This window comes from Ornithorhynchus anatinus, chromosome 2, assembly GCF_004115215.2.
Source record: "Ornithorhynchus anatinus isolate Pmale09 chromosome 2, mOrnAna1.pri.v4, whole genome shotgun sequence".
Lineage (NCBI taxonomy): Eukaryota > Metazoa > Chordata > Mammalia > Monotremata > Ornithorhynchidae > Ornithorhynchus > Ornithorhynchus anatinus.
This window is the reverse complement of record NC_041729.1, coordinates 108,310,822-108,330,367: the sequence shown is the minus strand read 5'-3', so window position 1 is coordinate 108,330,367 and position 19,546 is coordinate 108,310,822. Positions and strand designations below refer to the sequence as shown.

Here is a 19,546-nt window from a genome sequence, read left to right as displayed (position 1 = left end):
CGGAAAGATGCAGAGGGGTCTAACTCATTTCTTGACCATCTACGATCCAGTTTTTGTCCTTTTAACTCTGTTAAGACTGTAAACTTGCAAGGTCACCAATTACCTCCTTCTTGCCAAATCTAACCAATTCTACTGTAGCCTAATTCCACTATTCTTCTTGGCTACCTTTAACACAGTGTTTCTGGGAGGAGGGAGTAGCCCACAATCCAATCTTGTTTCTACTGGATAGTTTTGTCCTAGTTCTCCTCCTATATCTCTATCCAGTCCTTCTCGATCTCTTTTCCCTCTTTTCCTCTCCGTCATCCACTCCCAAGGCTTCAGCTACCCTCTTTACAATTTGACATTTCCACCTCCTTTGAAGACATCTCCACGTGGCTGTACTGCCAGCATCTCAAAATCAATATGTCCAAAACTGAACTCCTCCTCTGCTGTGTACAGTGTTCTGCCCCTAGTAGGCTCTCAAATACCATTGATTGATTCCCTTCCAAATCCTCTCCTTTTAACTTTCCTATCACAATTGATAGCACCACAAACCTCCCTGTGGCAGAAGCCCATAACTCTGGCACCTAACCTTGTTTCCCTCTAATCTTCCAACTTGAGAAGCAGCGTGGCTCAGTGGAAAGAGCACGGGCTTTGGAGTCAGAGGTCATGGGTTCGAATCCCGGCTCAGCCACTAATCAGCTGTGTGACTTTGGGCAAGTCACTTAACTTCTCGGTGCCTCAGTTCCCTCATCTGTAAAATGGGGATGAAGACTGTGAGCCCCATGTGGGACAACCTGATTCCCCTGTGTCTACCCCAGCGCTTAGAACAGTGCTCGGCACATAGTAAGCGCTTAACAAATACCAACATTAACTTGCAAATTCAGACTGTGCTCAGTCAGTTGGTTTTTTTTTTCCTCCTCCATCATCATCATCGGTGGTATTTATTGAGCACTTACTGAGTGCTGAGCACTATACTAGGTGCTTGGGAGAATACAATTACACCACAGTTGGTAGACACAAATTGCCCCCTTCTCTCCATCTAAATGGCCACTAACCAGGTTCAGACACTTATCTCATTATCATTATTAGTAGCAATAATAATTGTGGTATTTGCTAAGCACTTACTATGAGTCAGGAAAGAGAAATTGATCGAGAAACAGAAGTGATTTCAGAAGGGTGAAATGGGAAGAGCTGTGGTCTAAGCTTGTGGTGTAGACTTTAGACTGTAGGCTCCTTGTGGGCAGGGATCAAGTCTACCAACTCTGTTGTATCATAGTGGAAGGAGCACAGGTCTGGGAGTCTAATCCCAGCTCTGCCACAGGACTGTTATATGACCTTGGACAAGTCACTTAACTTCTCTTCCTCAGTTCCCTCATCTGTAAAATGGGGATTTAGACTGTGAGCCCCATGTGGGACAGGGACTGTGTCCAACCTTATTAGCTTTATATCTAGCCCATCGTGAAGAACGGTGCCTGGCACAGAGTAGTACTTAACAAATACCATTCTTTTAAAAGCCGGTTCTGACTTCCAGGCCTGTGGATAATTTTGTTGGAGTGAGATATGCATTTCTGGGGTCCTGTAATTTTTAGCTTCTAGAAATTGGGAGTGGGCATATAGGGGCAAGTCTGTGAAGGTGAGAGAGTCTGTTGTCCCAGTGGCGTTGCTACTAATGGAACAAAGCTCCATCCCCATAGATTTTTCTTTTGAGCCCTCTACAGCCTAAAGGGATCAGAGTGAGGTCCTCCGCCTCTTGCTTCTTGTCCCTCAGGCTCTGAGAGAAGGAGTAGTGAGCCCACCCCATATATCCTGGCAGCCTGGGGAATCCACTGGGAGCCCAGGCAGTGGTCAGAATTCCAGAGCTTCTGCCATATCCAGGATGCATTCAGGGGGCTCACTGGGAAGGCCACTTTTCCAGCCAGGAAAAGCCATAGCCACAGCTCCCTTAGTACAGCCATGGCCAGCAGGTCCTGAGCAGAAAGCAGCCCAACTCTGTGGGCCCACGAGGCTTCTGCCATTTCAGTGACCTCTGACATCTCTAGCTCCGTTCATGCCCTCGGTGGTTTACCACAAGCCGTCTGGCAGATTTGGCAAAGGTGAGGTAGGTGAGGTAGATGCCTCCTCCACATTCGGCTTTGGGGCTGGTGTGAGAGGAATCTCTCATGCCCAGCCCTAGCGCTTGGTGATGGCCAAAGAGGAGGAGGAGGTGGAGAAAGTGAAGGAGGAGAAGATTCCATAGATGAGAATCTTTTCCTTCCTCTTCTTTCCCCTTTCTTGACACTCCTTCCCTGGCACTCTTCCCTCTTACTTTTCCTCCCTGCTCTCTTCCTTTCCTCCTCTGCCCCTCGAAGTCCCCCCACCCAAGTTCCCCACCCCCTCAAAGTACCACTCGTAATATCCCATCCCCAAATTAATCTCTTTGCTCAGAATGGGAACTTGGCCCCCTGGTTTAGGAATGAAGTTATATTTTCTATACATGGATTTTTCCCTTTAAAAAAGCCCTCTAGTGGCTATACTTCTGAAAGTAATTTTGCAAATCATTTTTCATTTTCCTTATCTCCTCCATATTACAATAAGAAATCTTAGGCAGAGCCGCACATGAAATCAGTATTTGAGTTCTTTTACTTTTAGCACATACCTGGGACCGATGATTTTGCAGAGCTAGAGGTGCCTGATGCTGGGACAAATGTGAGTTTTGCCATTACGCACCCTAATCCTCCTATATTTCCCACGTTGCAGAACTAGAGACATAGAAGAAGTAGCTCACTGATGGCAGCATTTCAGGCAGGAGTTGAATCAGTTGAGAGGGAAGGCAATTGCAGAACCTGCCAGGTATATATTAGTGGACCACAGTAGAACATCAAAGCAGATACATGCTCAGAAGAAACCATTTCCATCCCCACATCAGGCTTGGAGAGTCTTGTTGCTTCAGGGTGGCTGGTCTTTGTTTGGCCTAAATCTCTCTTTTAAATGTTATATCATGTTCTTTTTATTTTTTTTTCAGCCTAGTGACTTCTCGGTATCTCTCAAAGCATCAGGAAAGAATAAACATTTCAAGGTGCAGCTTGAGGACAATGTCTACTGTATTGGACAGCGTCGATTTCACACTATGGATGAATTGGTGGAACATTACAAAAAGGCACCTATCTTCACCAGTGAACACGGGGAAAAACTGTATCTCGTAAAAGCACTTCAGTGACATCGAAGATGGGCTAACCCCCCTCCCTCTGTGCCCCAACCACCAAATCCTCTTGCAATTTCAGGCCTTAGGTTCAGCACTTGCTTTGGCAGAGCACAACAGTTCTCCCCAAAATAGTCTTAAACCCAGGGCTCTTCCTAAACAGGGTTGGCTCTGTTGGATGTCTTTCTCTTTTATCTCATTCCTTTGCTGAGTTTCTCTTTTTTTTTCTGTCCATTTCAGTCTGCCTTTCCTCAGGTTGCACACTTGGCTTCAGTGAACGTGGTCAGCACTCACTCTCATGCCTGGATTCCAAGCCCGCCCCCTGCCCGTTTACAAAATTTGGAGAAATGGGGGAAGCCGGGTTTGATAGTTTTGTTTGGTTTTCTATTCAACACAGTGCAATTCTGTTTCGGTTGTTCCAGCTGACAGAACTCTTAATTAAGAGTTATCAGCCACAGTTTGAACGGACTGAAGCTGCCCTCGCTGAGATGAAATATAAGAGATGAGAAACAGTTGTGGCCGTGAGTTCTGTAGCATTTTGCTTACCGGGTGGTGTATGACAAAGGTACCTAGGTTCTAGAAGCACTCCCTACACTATCTTCTGCTATTACACTGATTCTCTGTCTCTTCTATAGGGTCCACTAAGAAAGGCATTTTTGTAAGAGTACTTTAAACCACTCTGGTAAGATTGTAGTAAGAGGAAATTATCCTAGCGAATCCTGGTCTGTGATTGCAACAGGGAGAATTTCTTTAAAGGCTGATTTGCTAAGTTGTGTGTGAGAGAGAGAGAGAGAGTCAGTGATTTATAAAGACCGAATGTTTTGGTAATCTTCAACCGAATGTGCCATCCACATAATGCTTTTTTCCTCTTGCCCTTCTGCTTGATGAATTTAACAATTATGTATTGAATTCTCAAAATAATATGTATCTGTAGCTGATTGTTGACACTAATACAGATGATTAATAAAAACTGATCTTTTGGGGAGGGGAGCTACCGACACTATATATATATATATATATATATGCATATATATGTGTGTGTGTGTATGTGTATATATATATAAATATATATACATATGTACATATATTATTTGCTTTACAGGGAAAAATCTTCAGGGTTTACAAAAAGATGATGTGATTGGTAGTAAGACACAGAATGTTTATGAAGAAAAATGCATTTTCTCTTTACATTTAAACTCTTTATAGTTTAAATATACAGTCTTGAGATGGCACATTCCTGAGATTGAAGAAGGGGTCTTGAGATTCCCCTATACTTGCATACCCATTTTTTTGGACATTGTAATAAAAAAAGTATTATGTCAATATGGAGTTTGTGTTTTTCTCTATGGGGTTTTGGGTTCCACAGTAAAGTGGCATTCATGGAGTCATGGTTCCCGAAAGCATATACGTTAAACCCAACTCACCTCTGCCTGCAAGTCCAGCTCCAGCATCTTCTAGCTGGGCCATCAAGGAAGTTTTGGAGTAGATGGTAAATCAGAGAGGTTGTGGACCCAAGCAGAAGCCCCTAAAGGAACCAGGAACTTGTGACTGTGGGCAAGTCACTTAACTTCTCTGTGCCTCAGTTACCTCATCTGTAAAATGGGGATTAACTGTAAGCCTCACGTGGGACAACCTGATGACCCTGTATCTACCCCAGTGCTTAGAACAGTACTCTGCACATAGTAAGCGCTTAACAAATACCAACATTATTATTATCCCTCCCCCAAGAGGGGGCCAAAATTCCCCTCCCCTCGGCTAGAGAAAACATTTGAAAACTTAGGTCCTTCTTGATTTATCTTGATTATATTGTCCTATGAAAATAGTATCCAATTAGTGAAAATAGGAAATGAGTTTTCTGCCTCAGGGCTTCCTTTAAACCTGTCCTCACCTTTTTAACTACCCTGGCTTTGGACCTTTTGCCAGATGGTTGTTATATGTTCTTATTAGCCGATCTCCATCTTTTAGATTGAATTAATTTCACATTTAGTGTTTACACCTCTGGTAAAAATTAGAACATGGCCCTTTCGTCATCTTTTTTCTGGTTTTTTTGTTGTTGTTGTCATTGTTGTTGTTGTTTTTAATGGCATTTGTTAAGTGCCAGCTGTGTGCCAGGCACTGTACTAAGCACTGGGGAAGTTACAAGCTAATCAGGTCAGACTCAGCCCATGTCCCACGTGGGGCTCATAGTGGAAATCCCCAAAGCACAGAGAAGTTGTGACTTGCCCACAGTTACACAGCAGACAAGAGGCAGAGCTGAGTTTAGAACACAGGTCCTTCTGACTCCTAGGCCTGTGCTTTATCCACTAGGCTATGATGTTCTGTGAATCATCATTGTTCCGGGATCATTAGACTTCAAGATAATAGAATCCTTCTAAAAGTAACTGGGAGACACCCTGTCAGAAACATAATCACAGGTGAACTGACCACTTGCTGCTACTGGATCTGTGTGAATCAGTGAAATCATTTCAGGGAAATTGATATGATCTGCTTTATTTTTCTTTTTGAGGCTTCTTTATTTTGGAGTTCCTTGGTTCCTACAGTAGTAAGATGGAACATCTGAAGGTCTCACTGCAGTTGGTAGTTGTGATACCTTGAGGATTCCTGGTAATAAGTGTATTTATATTTTCAGAACATCTCAGGGAGAGGAGGTCTTTGTGGTGAAAAGAACACGTGGGCAGTTTGCCCATTCTGAAATCCTTCTAGAAAATGGGCTTATTCTCTATGTTCAACAGAGGTAGTGCAGTGTCTTCCATATACATGGACCTAAGAAGGAGAAGGAAGGAAAAATGAATAGGAATATGGGAACCTTAAGGACATATGAAAATAAACAAGAACAAGGGTCCATCCAGCCATAATTTTACTTCAAATAATAGCAACATGATGCCCAGAAGAAACTATGTGATAAGTTCCCCATTTGGCATCATTAGTCGTGATAAATGGACATCGTTGCTCTCTCTCTCAAACCTTCCTGACATTTTGCTCGCTTCGACCTTTTGCGTAAACTCAAACCCACTGGCTAATTCCAGTAAGCCATTGCTCAGTCAGATGATGATTCAGAGTTGATGGATGGTATCTCTTAGGGAGAGCACAAATAGCTTCAATCAATAGTATTTATCGAGCCATTACTTTGTGCAGACTATGGTACTAAGCACGTGGGAGAGTACACTAGATTAATCAGACCCAATCCCTGTCCTCGAGGAGTTTACATCGCTTGTGAGGGCTGAAGAATAGCAGAGCTATTCATTCAATCGTATTTATTGAACATCGTTTTCCCTGGTGGTCTAGTGGTTAGGATTCGGCGCTCTCACTGCCGCAGCCCAGGTTCAATTCCCGGTCAGGGAAACTTGTCTTTGGGGAAGCAGCGTGGCTCAGTGGAAAGAGCCTGGGCTTCGGAGTCAGAAGTCATGGGTTCGACTCCCGGCTCTGCCACTTGTCAGCTGTGTGACTGTGGGCAAGTCACTTCACTTCTCTGTGCCTCAGTTACCTCATCTGTAAAATGGGGATTAACTGTGAGCCTCACGTGGGACAACCTGATTACCCTGTATCTACCCCAATGCTTAGAACAGTGCTCTGCACATAGTAAGCGCTTAACAAATACCAACATTATTATTATTATTACTGTGTGCACAGCACTTTACTAAGTGCTTGGGAGAGTACAGTATAACAAGAAACGGCCACATTCCCTGCCCACAGCAAGCTTGCAGTCTAGAGGGAGAGCCAAGAAGGGCCCCCACACATCAGTATGAATGACAAATAGTCAATCTGTGCTATTATAATAATGGTGTTTGTTAGGCGCTTACTATGTGCCTAGCACTGTTCTAAGCACTGGGGTATATACAAGATAATCAGATTGTCCCAGGTGGGGCTCACAGTCTAAATCCCCATTTTACAGATGAGGCAGTTGAGGTCCAGAGAAGTGTAGTGACTTGCCCAAAGTCACACAGCTGATGAGTTGCGGAGCCGGGATAGTAATCCACAACCTTTGACTCCCAAGCCCGTGATCTTGCCATTAAACCACACTGCTTTTCACGCTGCTATGGGAGTCTGGCCTGTCTCCTTAATCCCCAGAACAACTTGGAAGCCCAAGGGTGCTGCCCTGGAGCACCCTTCTAACCTAGCCTGGCTGTTGGAAATGGAGTGGTTTGGACAGATGGGTTAGTCAGTCAACAATATTTATTGAGTGCTTACTGCGTGCAGAGCACTGTACTAAGAACTTGGGAGAATACAACACAACGTAACAGACCCATTCCCTGACCACAGTGAGCTTACAGTCTAGAGGGGGATCAGTTCCAAGATCTCTCCAAAATTTTCAAGTGCATGGATGATGCTGGTCCCAGTTGAATCCAGTGGCCCTGTGTCCACTCCTAGAAGGCTGAAACCTCCATGTGGTTCCCAAGGCAGTCTTGGAATTGGATTTACATACCAGGGCTCCGTGATTCCCACTGATGCCATTAATTCATTCATTCAGTAATGCTTATTGAGGACTTATTGTGTGCAGAGGACTGTACTAAGTGCTTGGAAGTATAATTCGAACAGTGCTTGGCACATAGTAAGTGCTTAACAAATACCATCATCATCATTATTATTATTACAATTCAGCAATAAAGAGAGATGATCCCTGCCCACACTGGGCTTACAGCCTAGACTAATAATAACAATGGTATTTGTTAAGCACTCATGTGACAAGCACTGTTATAAGCACTGGGCTAGATATAAGGTAATGAGGTTGTCCCATGTGGAGCTCATAGTCTTAATTCCCACTTTACAGATGAAGTTACTGAGTCACAGAGAAGTTAAGCGACTTGCCCAAAATCACACAGATGATAAGTGGCAGAGCGGGGATTAGAACCCACGCCCTCTGACTCCCAAGCCCATGCTCTTTCCATTAAACCACACTGCTTCTCAAGGGGGTGGGGTTGATTATTAACTGGATCCTCACATCCTGTCCCACAGCTCTCCGAATATACCCTGCATTGTGGGCAGTGTAAGCATCTTCCAGCTCTGTAATATTGTATTTGGTGAGCCCCCAACAAGTTGCCTTGTTAGAGACTGTGATCCTGTAAACGACAACTAGGACCAGACTTTGTGAAGCCACTGATGGGCTCTACCTGAGACAGGTGATTGCTGGCCTGTGGGGGTGGGGCACGGAGGGAGGTGGGGCTTTCTCTCCCTGTTCTACCTGATAATGGGCCTGGACCAATCAATGACTGCTACGTAGAACCACAGCTGTAATGTGTAAGGCAGATAAAAAGGGCACCTGGAGGTACCACCGAGGCACATAGAGAAGCAGAGGGAACCACCTGTAGCAGCACTTGGAAGCAGAAAGAAGAAGCATTGGCAGAATGGGCTCCTTCGACCACAGACTGGTATTAGACCTCTGGGTGGTGGAGTGAGTGTGTATGTATGTGTCACTCTCTTGCATGTGGGTAAAACTAAGTAAAAACTTTCCACAGTAACCTTGGTGATCAGCTGGGGGTTTGTGACATTGTATTCTCCCAAGCACTTAATACAGTGTTCTGTGTATGCTAAGCACTCAGTAAATACCATGGATTGATCAGCACAGATTGACTGAGGGTATTTCACAGCCCTCCAGGAATATCACATACTATTCCACCCACTGCTCTTTAGAACTAGGATTAGGACTACCAAAAATCAGGGCTGGATTGCCTCACTCCTCCAAGAGATGCATGATGGATATCATGCCATGCTGTATATGAGCTCCCCCCATTAATACTGCCTAATTGCTTGACCACTAGCATTAACTAATTTACTTCCACTGAAACCCAGGGTGTGGGAGCATGGCAAGGGAAGGTGAGAGCAAGCAATACTATTTATTGAAAGCTTACTATGAGCAGAGGACTATACTAAGCACTCAGTAGCACAGCCAAACTGGCACACACGTTCCTTGTCTGTAACAAACCTACAGCCTAGAGGAGGAAATGTACATTAATTTGAATAAACAATTTATAATATATAATTTAAAGATAAGCACTGTGGGGTTGGGGGGGTGGGGGCAAATATGCCTGTTTACTTGTTTTGATGTCTGTGTCCCTCCCTTGTAGACTATAAACCCGGTATGAGCAGGGATTGTCTCTTTTATTGCTGAATTGTACTTTCCAAGTGCTTAGTACAGTGTTCTACACACCATAAGTGCTCAATAAATATGATTGAATGAATTAAATGTTCAGAGGTCACAGATCCAAGTGCATAGATGACACAAAAGGGATGGCAAACCAGGGAAAAGAGGGTTTAATCCAGGGAAGGCCTCTTGGAGGAGATGTAATCCCAATCAGGTTTTGAAGGTGGAGAGGGTGGTGGTCTTGCATATATGGAGAGGGAAGGCATTCCAGGCTAGGGAGAGGACTTGGGAAAGGAGTCATTGACGAGATAGATGAGATCAGGCAACAGGGAGTGTGCTAGGAGATAAGTGATCTGAGCTAAGGTCGGGGGAGATGATTAAGAGCTTTAAAGCCAATGGTAAGGAATTTCTGTTTGACACAACAAGCTAGTGAGGTCTCTGCTGTCCCTTTTCTTTCCTCTTTGCAGGTGTGGGCACTCTACCTGGATTCCTGAAGCTGAATCCAGGATTCTGAACTTCATCCACTAAAGTCCCTGCTTGAAACCATCCACTGAAACTGTCCCTGTTCAATGGCTCCCTTGTCTGAACTGTCCAATTCCTGGAACTATTATTTTACTTATTTCTACCCTTTCAGATCATCCTTGGAAGTTATTCATTCATTCAATAGTATTTATTGAGCGCTTACTATGTGCAGAGCACTGTACTAAGCGCTTGGGATGAACAAGTCGGCAACAGATAGAGACAGTCCCTGCCGTTTGACGGGCTTACAGTCTAATCGGGGGAGACGGACAGACAAGAACAATGGCACTAAACAGCGTCAAGGGGAAGAACATCTCGTAAAAACAATGGCAACTAAATAGAATCAAGGCGATGTACAATTCATTAACAAAATAAATAGGGTAATGAAAATATATACAGTTGAGCGGACGAGTACAGTGCTGTGGGGATGGGAAGGGAGAGGTGGAGGAGCAGAGGGAAAAGGGGAAAATGAGGCTTTAGCTGCGGAGAGGTAAAGGGGGGATGGCAGAGGGAGTAGAGGGGGAAGAGGAGCTCAGTCTGGGAACGCCTCTTGGAGGAGGTGATTTTTAAGTAAGGTTTTGAAGAGGGAAAGAGAATCAGTTTGGCGGAGGTGAGGAGGGAGGGCGTTCCAGGACCGCGGGAGGACGTGACCCAGGGGTCGACGGCGGGATAGGCGAGACCGAGGGACGGCGAGGAGGTGGGCGGCAGAGGAGCGGAGCGTGCGGGGTGGGCGGTAGAAAGAGAGAAGGGAGGAGAGGTAGGAAGGGGCAAGGTGATGGAGAGCCTTGAAGCCTAGAGTGAGGAGTTTTTGTTTGGAGCGGAGGTTGATAGGCAACCACTGGAGTTGTTTAAGAAGGGGAGTGACATGCCCAGATCGTTTCTGCAGGAAGATGAGCCGGGCAGCGGAGTGAAGAATAGACTGGAGCGGGGCGAGAGAGGAGGAAGGGAGGTCAGAGAGAAGGCTGACACAGTAGTCTAGCCGGGATATAACGAGAGCCCGTAGCAGTAAGGTAGCCGTTTGGGTGGAGAGGAAAGGGCGGATCTTGGCGATATTGTAGAGGTGAAACCGGCAGGTCTTGGTAACGGATAGGATGTGTGGGGTGAACGAGAGGGACGAGTCAAGGATGACACCGAGATTGCGGGCCCGAGAGACGGGAAGGATGGTCGTGCCATCCACGGTGATGGAGAAGTCTGGGAGCGGACCGGGCTTGGGAGGGAAGATGAGGAGCTCAGTCTTGCTCATGTTGAGTTTTAGGTGGCGGGCCGACATCCAGGTGGAGACGTCCCGGAGGCAGGAGGAGAGTCTTTTCAGCAATTACTTGTGGCACATTGAATCAGATCTTTATTTTTCTAGAAAGAGGTTTTATCTCTTTGCTTCTTCCCCTCCAACTTGTTTTTAAATGTTTTATTGTGCTTCATCATTCATCATAAGCAATGTTTGTAAGAATGCTTTATTTTTTTTGATGGGGGTGGGCAGAAACTAAATACCATAGATCTGAAATCACAGCAAGGAAATCCAATTTGAAGTAGACTACATCTTCTAATTAGAAATGAATGATTGGAAAGTTCTTTTTTAAAAAATCTACACTATAGAATCTTCATTACATCACACAGCAAAATTTTATTTTGGTTTTGGAAACCAGTTGCTTATTTTCTAGCTACAGTGCTCTGCACATGGTAAGTCCTCAATAAATACGATTGAATGATTGAATGACTACTATTATATGAACTGAGGTTTTAGATAGTGACCTATAAAAGATTTGTTCGGTGACCATTTAAGAACTACCTTGTTTTCAGACCAGTAATTCTAACTTCAGAGTTATTTCATTTCAAAGGTGAACGATATTGCTCAGTGATGGAAATGATTGAGTAGCTTGTAAAATGAGGCGACAAGAAGGAAAAAGTGGGTTAATAGAATGAACTGTTAACTAATAGATGTCAGTAGTGAATAAACATAGATTAATGACCATATTTGTATTAAAGAGTCCCTGAGAGACTCTGCATTCCATTGTGGAATATTCTCAGCAGAGCCACAGATGCGGTTCAGTTCCTGGGTCAGTCATTTTTGTAAAACTAGCGGATGACTTCTGCCTCTTTACAATGCTGTGCTATTTGGCTGTCCGGAAATGTTTGTTAGCATCACAAGGTCACTTCACAATGGAATAACTGTCAAAATTTCTGGGTCAAGGCTACGTTCCAATATATACTCTATGCTTCTTTTTTAAATGGTATTTATTAAGCATGCCAGGCACTGAATTAAGTGCTGGGAGAGATACAAGTTAATCAGGGGGAATGCAGTGTCTGTTCCACATAGGGCTCGCAGTCTTAATCTCTATTTTAAAGTGAGGTAACTGAGGCACAGAAAAATGAAGTGACTTGCCCAAGGTCACACAGCAAGATAAGTGGCAGAGCGGGGATTAGAACTCAGGTCCTTCTGACTCACGTCTGCTTGTTCATGCACTGGTACTTTTCACCATAAGCTTCATGGCCTTGCTGACAGACATGTTCAAGGCATTTTGTCTAAACATGCCATCAACTAGACAATTTTTAACAACTTTGTGCAAAAACAAAGGTGGCAGGATTCTCATCCTTGAGCTACAATTTGTGGATGATCGCACACTACTGGCCAACTCTTCAAGAAGTGTGCAACTCTTTGTTGTTTTTTTTCCTTAACGATATGTGTTAAGTGCTTACTTTGTGTCGATCATTGTTCTAAGCATTGGAGTGGATGCAAGTTAATCAGACCAGATAGAGTACCTGTCCCACATGGGGCTCATATTCTAAGTAGGAGGGAGGATAATTAATGAGTTCCCATTTTGCTGTTGAGGAAACTGAGGCACAGAGAAGTTAAATGACTTACCCAAGGTCACACAGCAGTCAGAGATGAAATTAGAACCTAGGTCTTCTAGCTCCCAGGCCTGTGCTTTATCCATTAGACCATGCTGCTCCCTAGCTGAATGCTTTGTGCCAGCTGCTTGAATGCTTTCAGTTGCAGACGATCATCTGCAAAAGTTGTACTTCAGCCAAAGCCCAGTTCCAGATCCCCTCTTCCAATGATATCTGTGCCCAATAGGTGATCAATAAATACTATTGATTGATAGATCCATTGATAATATGTGGCTTAGAGATCAATTCATCATTCATTTATTGAGCACTTAACTGTGTGCAGACTACTGTACTAAGCACTTGGGAGAGTACAATATCACAGGGTGGTAGACAGGTCCCCTGCCCACAATGAGCTTACAATCTATAGCTGAAGAATGGTTAACAATAATAATAATAATAACTGTGATATTTGCTAAGCACTTAACTTATCTGTTGCCGACTTGTTCATCCCAAGTGCTTAGTACAGTGCTCTGCACATAGTAAGCGCTCAATAAATACTATTGAATGAACTTATTATGTGCCAAGTACTCTACTAAGCACTGGGATGGATACAAACAGACTGGGTTGGACACAGTCCCTGTCCCATGGGGAGCTCACAGTCTTCCTCCCCATTTTACAGATGAAGTAACTGAGATATAGAGAAGTTAAAATGCCTTGACCAAGACCTCCCAGCTGGCAAGTGGCAGAGTTGGGATTAGAACCCAAATTCTTCTGACTCTCAGCCCCGTGCTCTATCCACTAAGCCATGCTGCTTCAAGTATCTGGGCTACAGACTCTCACTAGCTGCTGCCGATGATGAAATCTCAAGCTGCCATGGCATGAACAGCGCAGTTCTGGAAAGGTGGATCATTATCTCAGGGAAGAAAAAGGAGCTAAGCTAAAAACAGTGACCAGTGTCTACCAGGCTGTTGTCAACTTAACACCCTTACCAGCTACAAAGCTTTATCCAGATGGCATGTATAACTAGAACAGTTCCATCTGGACTGTCTGAGTTGCATAGCTGGCATACAATGACACGATCTGCATCCTGTAAACCTAGGTCCTGCACTACTGAAAGATCCCTTGGATGGTGTGAATAATTAGCAGAGGGCAGGTGTGGTCACCTGCTATGAATGAATGACAAAAGCTTCTCTGTGCCTCAGTTACCTCATCTGGGAGTGGCTGTGAGCCCCATGCAGGACATGGACTGTGTCCAACTTGATTAGTGTGTAGCTACCCCAGTTGCTTAGGTTTACTACCTGGCACAGAGTAAGTGCTTAACAAATACCATGGGGAAAAAAAAAAATAATAATAATAATAATATTGGTATTTGTAAAGCGCTTACTATGTGCAGAGCACTGTTCTAAGCACTGGGGTAGACACAGGGGAATCAGGTTGTCCCACGTGGGGCTCACAGTCTTCATCCTCATTTTACAGATGAGGTAACTGAGGCACAGAGAAGTTAAGTGACTTGCCCACAGTCACACAGCTGACAGGTGGCAGAGCTGGGATTCGAACTCATGAGCTCTGACTCCAAAGCCCAGGCTCTTTCCACTGAGCCACGCTGCTCCTCCCCGATTCCTAAAACAATCAGCTTTGGAGAACTCATCACCAGAGTTTAGTTTGGAGTTAATCAGAGGAAAATCAATTAGTGGTATTTATTGAGCTCTTAGTCTGTGCATAGCACTGCCCCATGAGCTTGGAAGAGTGCAGTACAGTAGAGTTGGAAGACTCATTTCCTGCCCGTAAGGATCCTACAGTCTACAAGGGAAGACAGTCATTAAAATGAAAAACAGATATGTAAATAAGTGCTGTGGAGCTGAAGTAGAGTGAATATCAAGTTCTTAAAGGGGACTGAAGGCCACCCCTAAATTGCTCTCCACTGATAGCAGTGTTTGGTAGCTCACAGCCATTCATTCATTCATTCAATCATATTTATTAGAGAAGCAGCGTGGCTCAGTGGAAAGAGCACGGGCTTGGGAGTCAGAGGTCATGAGTTTGAATCCCGGCTCTGGCACTTGTCAGCTGTGTCACTGTGGGCAAGTCACTCAACTTCTCTGTGCCTCAGTTACCTCATCTGTAAAATGGGCATTAACTGTGAGCCTCATGTGAGACAACCTGATAGAACAGTGCTCGCACATAGTAAGCGCTTAACAAATACCAGCATTATTATTATAAATGCTTGTATTCATGTGATATTAGTTCGGATGGAGGGAAAAGGGCCAATTTTAGCCAAAGATTGAACCAACAGGATTTGGTAACACTGAATATGTGGATTGAATGAAAGAGATGAATTGAGTTTAGAGTGTGCAGAGCACTGTAGTAAGCATGTGGAAGAGTACAAAATTAGTAGGTGTGATTCCTGCCCTCAAGGAGCTTTCAGTTGCTGGGACCAGTGAAATTACATTTTGGTTGGAGAGAAAAGGGCACAGTCTGGAAACTTGTGGAAGAATCAACAGGATTTGGCAATAGACTAAATCAAAGGTAGCAAATTCTAAAGTAAGGAAATAATTTTTTGAGTACCTGCTGCGTGAGCCCAATATGATTGAGTGTGAGTCCCATGTGGATTGTGTCCAATCTGATTAAGTTGTATTTATCTAATGCTTAGAACAGTGCTTGGCACATAGTAAGTGGTTAACAATTAACAATTTCTATTATTATTTTCCTGACTCTGTTAGAATAAACTTGATGTCTTCCCTCAAAGAGTTTATCTGGTAGCAAGCATAAAATCTCCCTAAATATATGCAAATAGGAACAAAAATAGAAATAATTATTTCAAAAGGGAAGAATTGGTAATGGATTGTACTAGTGAAAGGAGTGGGGTTCACTGAGAAAACTTCCTAGAACTGGACTGTGTGGTCTGACAAGAGGAGAAGCTGATACTACAGTGGATGAGAACAGGGAAGGGACAGTTTAGGTCCAAGTTTGGAGGTCTGATAGAGGGTCAGAAATCAAGCATAACTGGAATGTAAAGTGTGGATGGAATGATGGAAGATGACGCTGTAATTTATATATTTTTTTGTTGTAAAATGGATGCTTTCCACAACATTGCCATTTTGAGAAGCAACATGGCCTAGTGGAAAGAACAAAGGCCTGGGAGTCAGAGGACCTGGGTTCCAATCCTGCCTCGACCACTTGTCCGCTGTGTGACCACTTACCTCCTCTGTGCCTCAGTACTCTCATCTGCAAAATGGGCATTCAATACTGGTTCTTCCTCCTACTTAATCTGTATGTCCATGTAATAATAATAATAATGTTGGTATTTGTTAAGCGCTTACTATGTGCCGAGCACTGTTCTAAGCGCTGGGGTAGACATAGGGGAATCAGGTTGTCCCACGTGGGGCTCACAGTCTTAATCCCCATTTTACAGATGAGGGAACTGAGGCACAGAGAAGTTAAGTGACTTGCCCACAGTCACACAGCCGACAAGTGGCAGAGCTGGGATTCGAACTCATGAGCCCTGACTCCAAATCCCGTGCTCTTTCCACTGAGCCACGCTGCTTCTCGTGTGGGACCTGATTATCTGGCATCTACCCCAGAGTTTTGTTCAGTACCTGACACATAGCGTTTAACAAATAATATGGCTATTATTTTAAGCTTGTTTTTTTAAAATCTGAAAGAAAGGTGAAATAAGTCAAATACTGATACAAAGAAAAAGAAATAACGGGAAATGAGGTCGCTGAAGAGATGAATCTTGTTCCCACTTCTGCACAATTGTTATATAATGATACGTATAATTTAATATCAGGTTATGAGTAATAGCCAAGAGGATGAGAAGAAAATATATTGAATGAAGAAAACTAATCTCCTGAGAGTATTTCTGAAAAATGGCATGTCGGACTCATGTTTTGGGACCAATATAATTTTTGAAAGAATTTTGCAGAAACCTTGGTTCTTATGCGAAACATTTGTTTGCTTCAGTAGCAACGAATGTGAAGATTATTGTAAAAAGCAAAACACATCAGTGCCATATAAATAATTAAAGCAGCATGGTCTAGTGGAGAGAGCACAGGCCTGAGAGTCAGAGGACCCGGGGTCTCATCCTGGCTCCCTCACTTGCCTGCTGTGCGACCTTAGGCAAGTCCCTTCACTTCCCTGTGTCTGTTTCCTTTCTGGCAAAATGGGATTCAATACCTGTTCCCCTTTCTAGGCTGTAAGCCCCATGTGGGACCTGACTATCTTGTATCTCTCCAGGAGTTTAGTACAATGCTTAGCACAGAGTAGGTGCCAATACCAGAAGAATAAGGTTAAAGCTGTAGTGGTAAATATTCTCTCATACATTTAGCATTTTGTCTTACATCCTTGAAATATAACACCATCACCCATGGCCCACTGTTAAATACTTTACTATATTAACTCAGCAATGTCGTTGCGGTTATCAGGAGCCCTGGCATATTTACCAGAGCCTCTCAATCCAGTCTATTTCCATCTTGCCACTTCCACTTATAAACTTTTTTCTCCCCACTGATGAATTCACAAAGAGAAACACCAAAATATGACTGCTAATGCAAATGTAAATCCTATACTGAGGCAGTTGCACAGTCTGTTCATCTAGCTGGATGTTGAAATACTGTATTCCACCCTGGACCATGTGGACAGGCAAGGCAGTTCAGTAAGGTAAATGATTTCTGAAATAACCGAGGCCAGGGTCACGGAAGACTTTTTTGATAGATTAAAGTGGATTCCCCGGATTGAACTTTGTACTATTCAATATGAATAGAATAGATGTAGCACAAGGCCTGGTATAGATCAAGATTCACTGGTATGATCAGGGTGGATATTTTAGAAAACAAGACCTTTTTTAAAGTAGATTTAAGTACTTGATATTCACCCCACCTTCAGCTCTACAGCATATGTTTGTAATGTACTTGTATTAATATCTGTCTATCCTCCTGGACTGTAAATTCCTTGTGGTCAGTGAACATGTCTACCAACTCTGTTGCACTGTACTCTCCCAAGCATTTAGTGCCAAGCTCAATACATACCGCTGATTGATAATAATAATAATGATATTTAAGTGCATACTATGTGCCAAGCACTTTTCTGTTTGATCACTGCAGTCTTCTAAAGGAATTTCAGGATCTGCTTACAGTTCTCAAGAGCAAAAACGTAACAGAAGACTCACCTATCTGTGTTATAATGCAAATAGCAAAAGGCTTAATTCATGTATTCTTCCTTTAATTCTTTCAGTAATATGAACCTATCCATAGTTTCCACAGGGTTCTAGGCTCCCAGCTTACGCATCTGTGCTATACTTCAGAAGACCTCCATTATTGTCACTGGGCTGTGTGACAGTAAGCTTACATACAGTCTTAGTCTGAAATGAATTTTTGCAGAGGACATAGTGGAAATGAGGAGAAATTAGAGAACTTTGAAGACATTAAAATAACTTGCTGTTGGAGAGGATGCTGAACAATGGGGAAATTCCAGGTGAACGATGACGATCTCAACTGAACTGTTCACTGTGCTTTCATCATTGACTCACTAAATTTCCCTTAAACAGCACAACGTGGCCTAGTGCAAACAGCACAGGCCTGGAAGTCAGAAGACCAGGGTTCCAATCCTGATTCCGTCACTTGCCTGCTGTGACTTTAGGCAAGTCACTTTACTTCTCATGCTTCAGTCGCTTCATCTGTAACTCCTAAACAGTGCAGTGTGGAAAGAGCAAGTACCTGGGAGTCAGAAGGCCTGGGTTCTAATCCTGCTTCCGCCACTTGCTGGCTGTGTGACCTTGGGCAAGTCACCTAGTTTCTCTTGCATCAGTTTTCTCATCTGTAATCCCTTACCTGTGCAGCACGGCCTAGTAGCAAGCGCACGGACTGGGAGTCAGAAGACCTGAGTTCTAATCCCAGGTCCACCACTTTCCTGCTGTATGATCTTGGGCAAGTCACTTAGCTTCTCAGTGCCTCACTTACCTCATCTGTAAATTGAGGATTAAATATCTGTTCTCCTCTTAGCCCACTGAGGGACTATCGATCAGGGGTATTTATTAAGTGCTTACTACGTGCAGAGCACTGCAGTGAGCATTTAGGAGAATGCAGTACAGCAGAGTTGACACATTCCCTGACCAACGCATATACAATATGATTACTTTGTATCTTCCCTAGCATTTAGTAGTAATAATGATGGCATTTGTTAAGCACTTACTATACACAAAGCACTGTTCTAAGCGCTGGGGAGGATACAAGGTGATCAGGTTGTCCCTCGTGGGGCTCAGAGTCTTAATCCCCATTTTACAGATGAGGTAACTGAGGCACAGAGAAGTTGTGACTTGCCCAAAGTCACACAGCTGAGAAGTGGCTGAGTGGGATTAAAACCCATGACCTCTGACTCCCAAGCCCACACTCTTTCCACTGAGCCACACTGCTTCTTTACAGTGCTTGGCACACAGTAAGTGTTTGATATTACCACAAAAACACTTCCTTAGCTTTTTATCTAATCTGCATCTCTAATTCAACAACTTTGTTTCTCACAGTTACTCTAATGGCAAAATCCCTTGACTCTGCAATTGCTGTTGCTTGTGTAACTAAGTGGGTCCTTTCTCCTAAAGGAAGCTATAGCCTTTGAGCTATGGATGATATTGAAGAACCTACAATGTGCAGGGGAAATCTGAATGCCGGCTACACAACATGTCCTTTCCTTGGAATCGAGATTACATCGAGATGAACGAGCTTGGTCGTGGACCCGTCTGAGATGGTCAAGGTCAATTAGATGTGGTTTTGTAAGCATTCAGTGACCTGGCGACATGTCAAGAAAAAATGTCAGGTTCCCCAGTCTGAGATCAACAGAGAAGCAGTGAAACAGCTTGGCCTGGTGGATAGAGCATAGATCTGGGAGTCAGAAGGACCTGGGTTCTAAGGACTTGGGTTCTAACCCCGTCTCTACCACTTGTCCGCTGTAAGCCCTTGGGCAAATCACTTCAC

At 43.8% G+C, this 19,546-nt stretch overlaps 1 protein-coding gene and 1 long non-coding RNA gene across 4 annotated transcripts in view; one reads left to right on the top strand and one right to left on the bottom strand.

Moving 5' to 3' along the window:
• The window catches only part of NCK2 (NCK adaptor protein 2), a 155,976-nt gene extending 151,493 nt beyond the window's left edge, over positions 1–4,483 (top strand). For all 3 annotated transcript variants that reach the window (XM_029058096.2, XM_029058097.2, XM_029058098.2), the window contains one exon: positions 2,984–4,483. In XM_029058096.2, the coding sequence (XP_028913929.1) occupies positions 2,984–3,178 (195 nt within the window). In that variant the 3' untranslated portion in view covers positions 3,179–4,483. The remainder of the gene's footprint in view (positions 1–2,983) is intronic.
• A 1,151-nt stretch (positions 4,484–5,634) lies between these two features.
• The window catches only part of LOC114806517, a 48,430-nt gene continuing 34,518 nt past the window's right edge, over positions 5,635–19,546 (bottom strand). The window contains exon 2 of the long non-coding RNA XR_003754553.1: positions 5,635–5,923. This is a non-coding gene — a long non-coding RNA (uncharacterized LOC114806517). The remainder of the gene's footprint in view (positions 5,924–19,546) is intronic.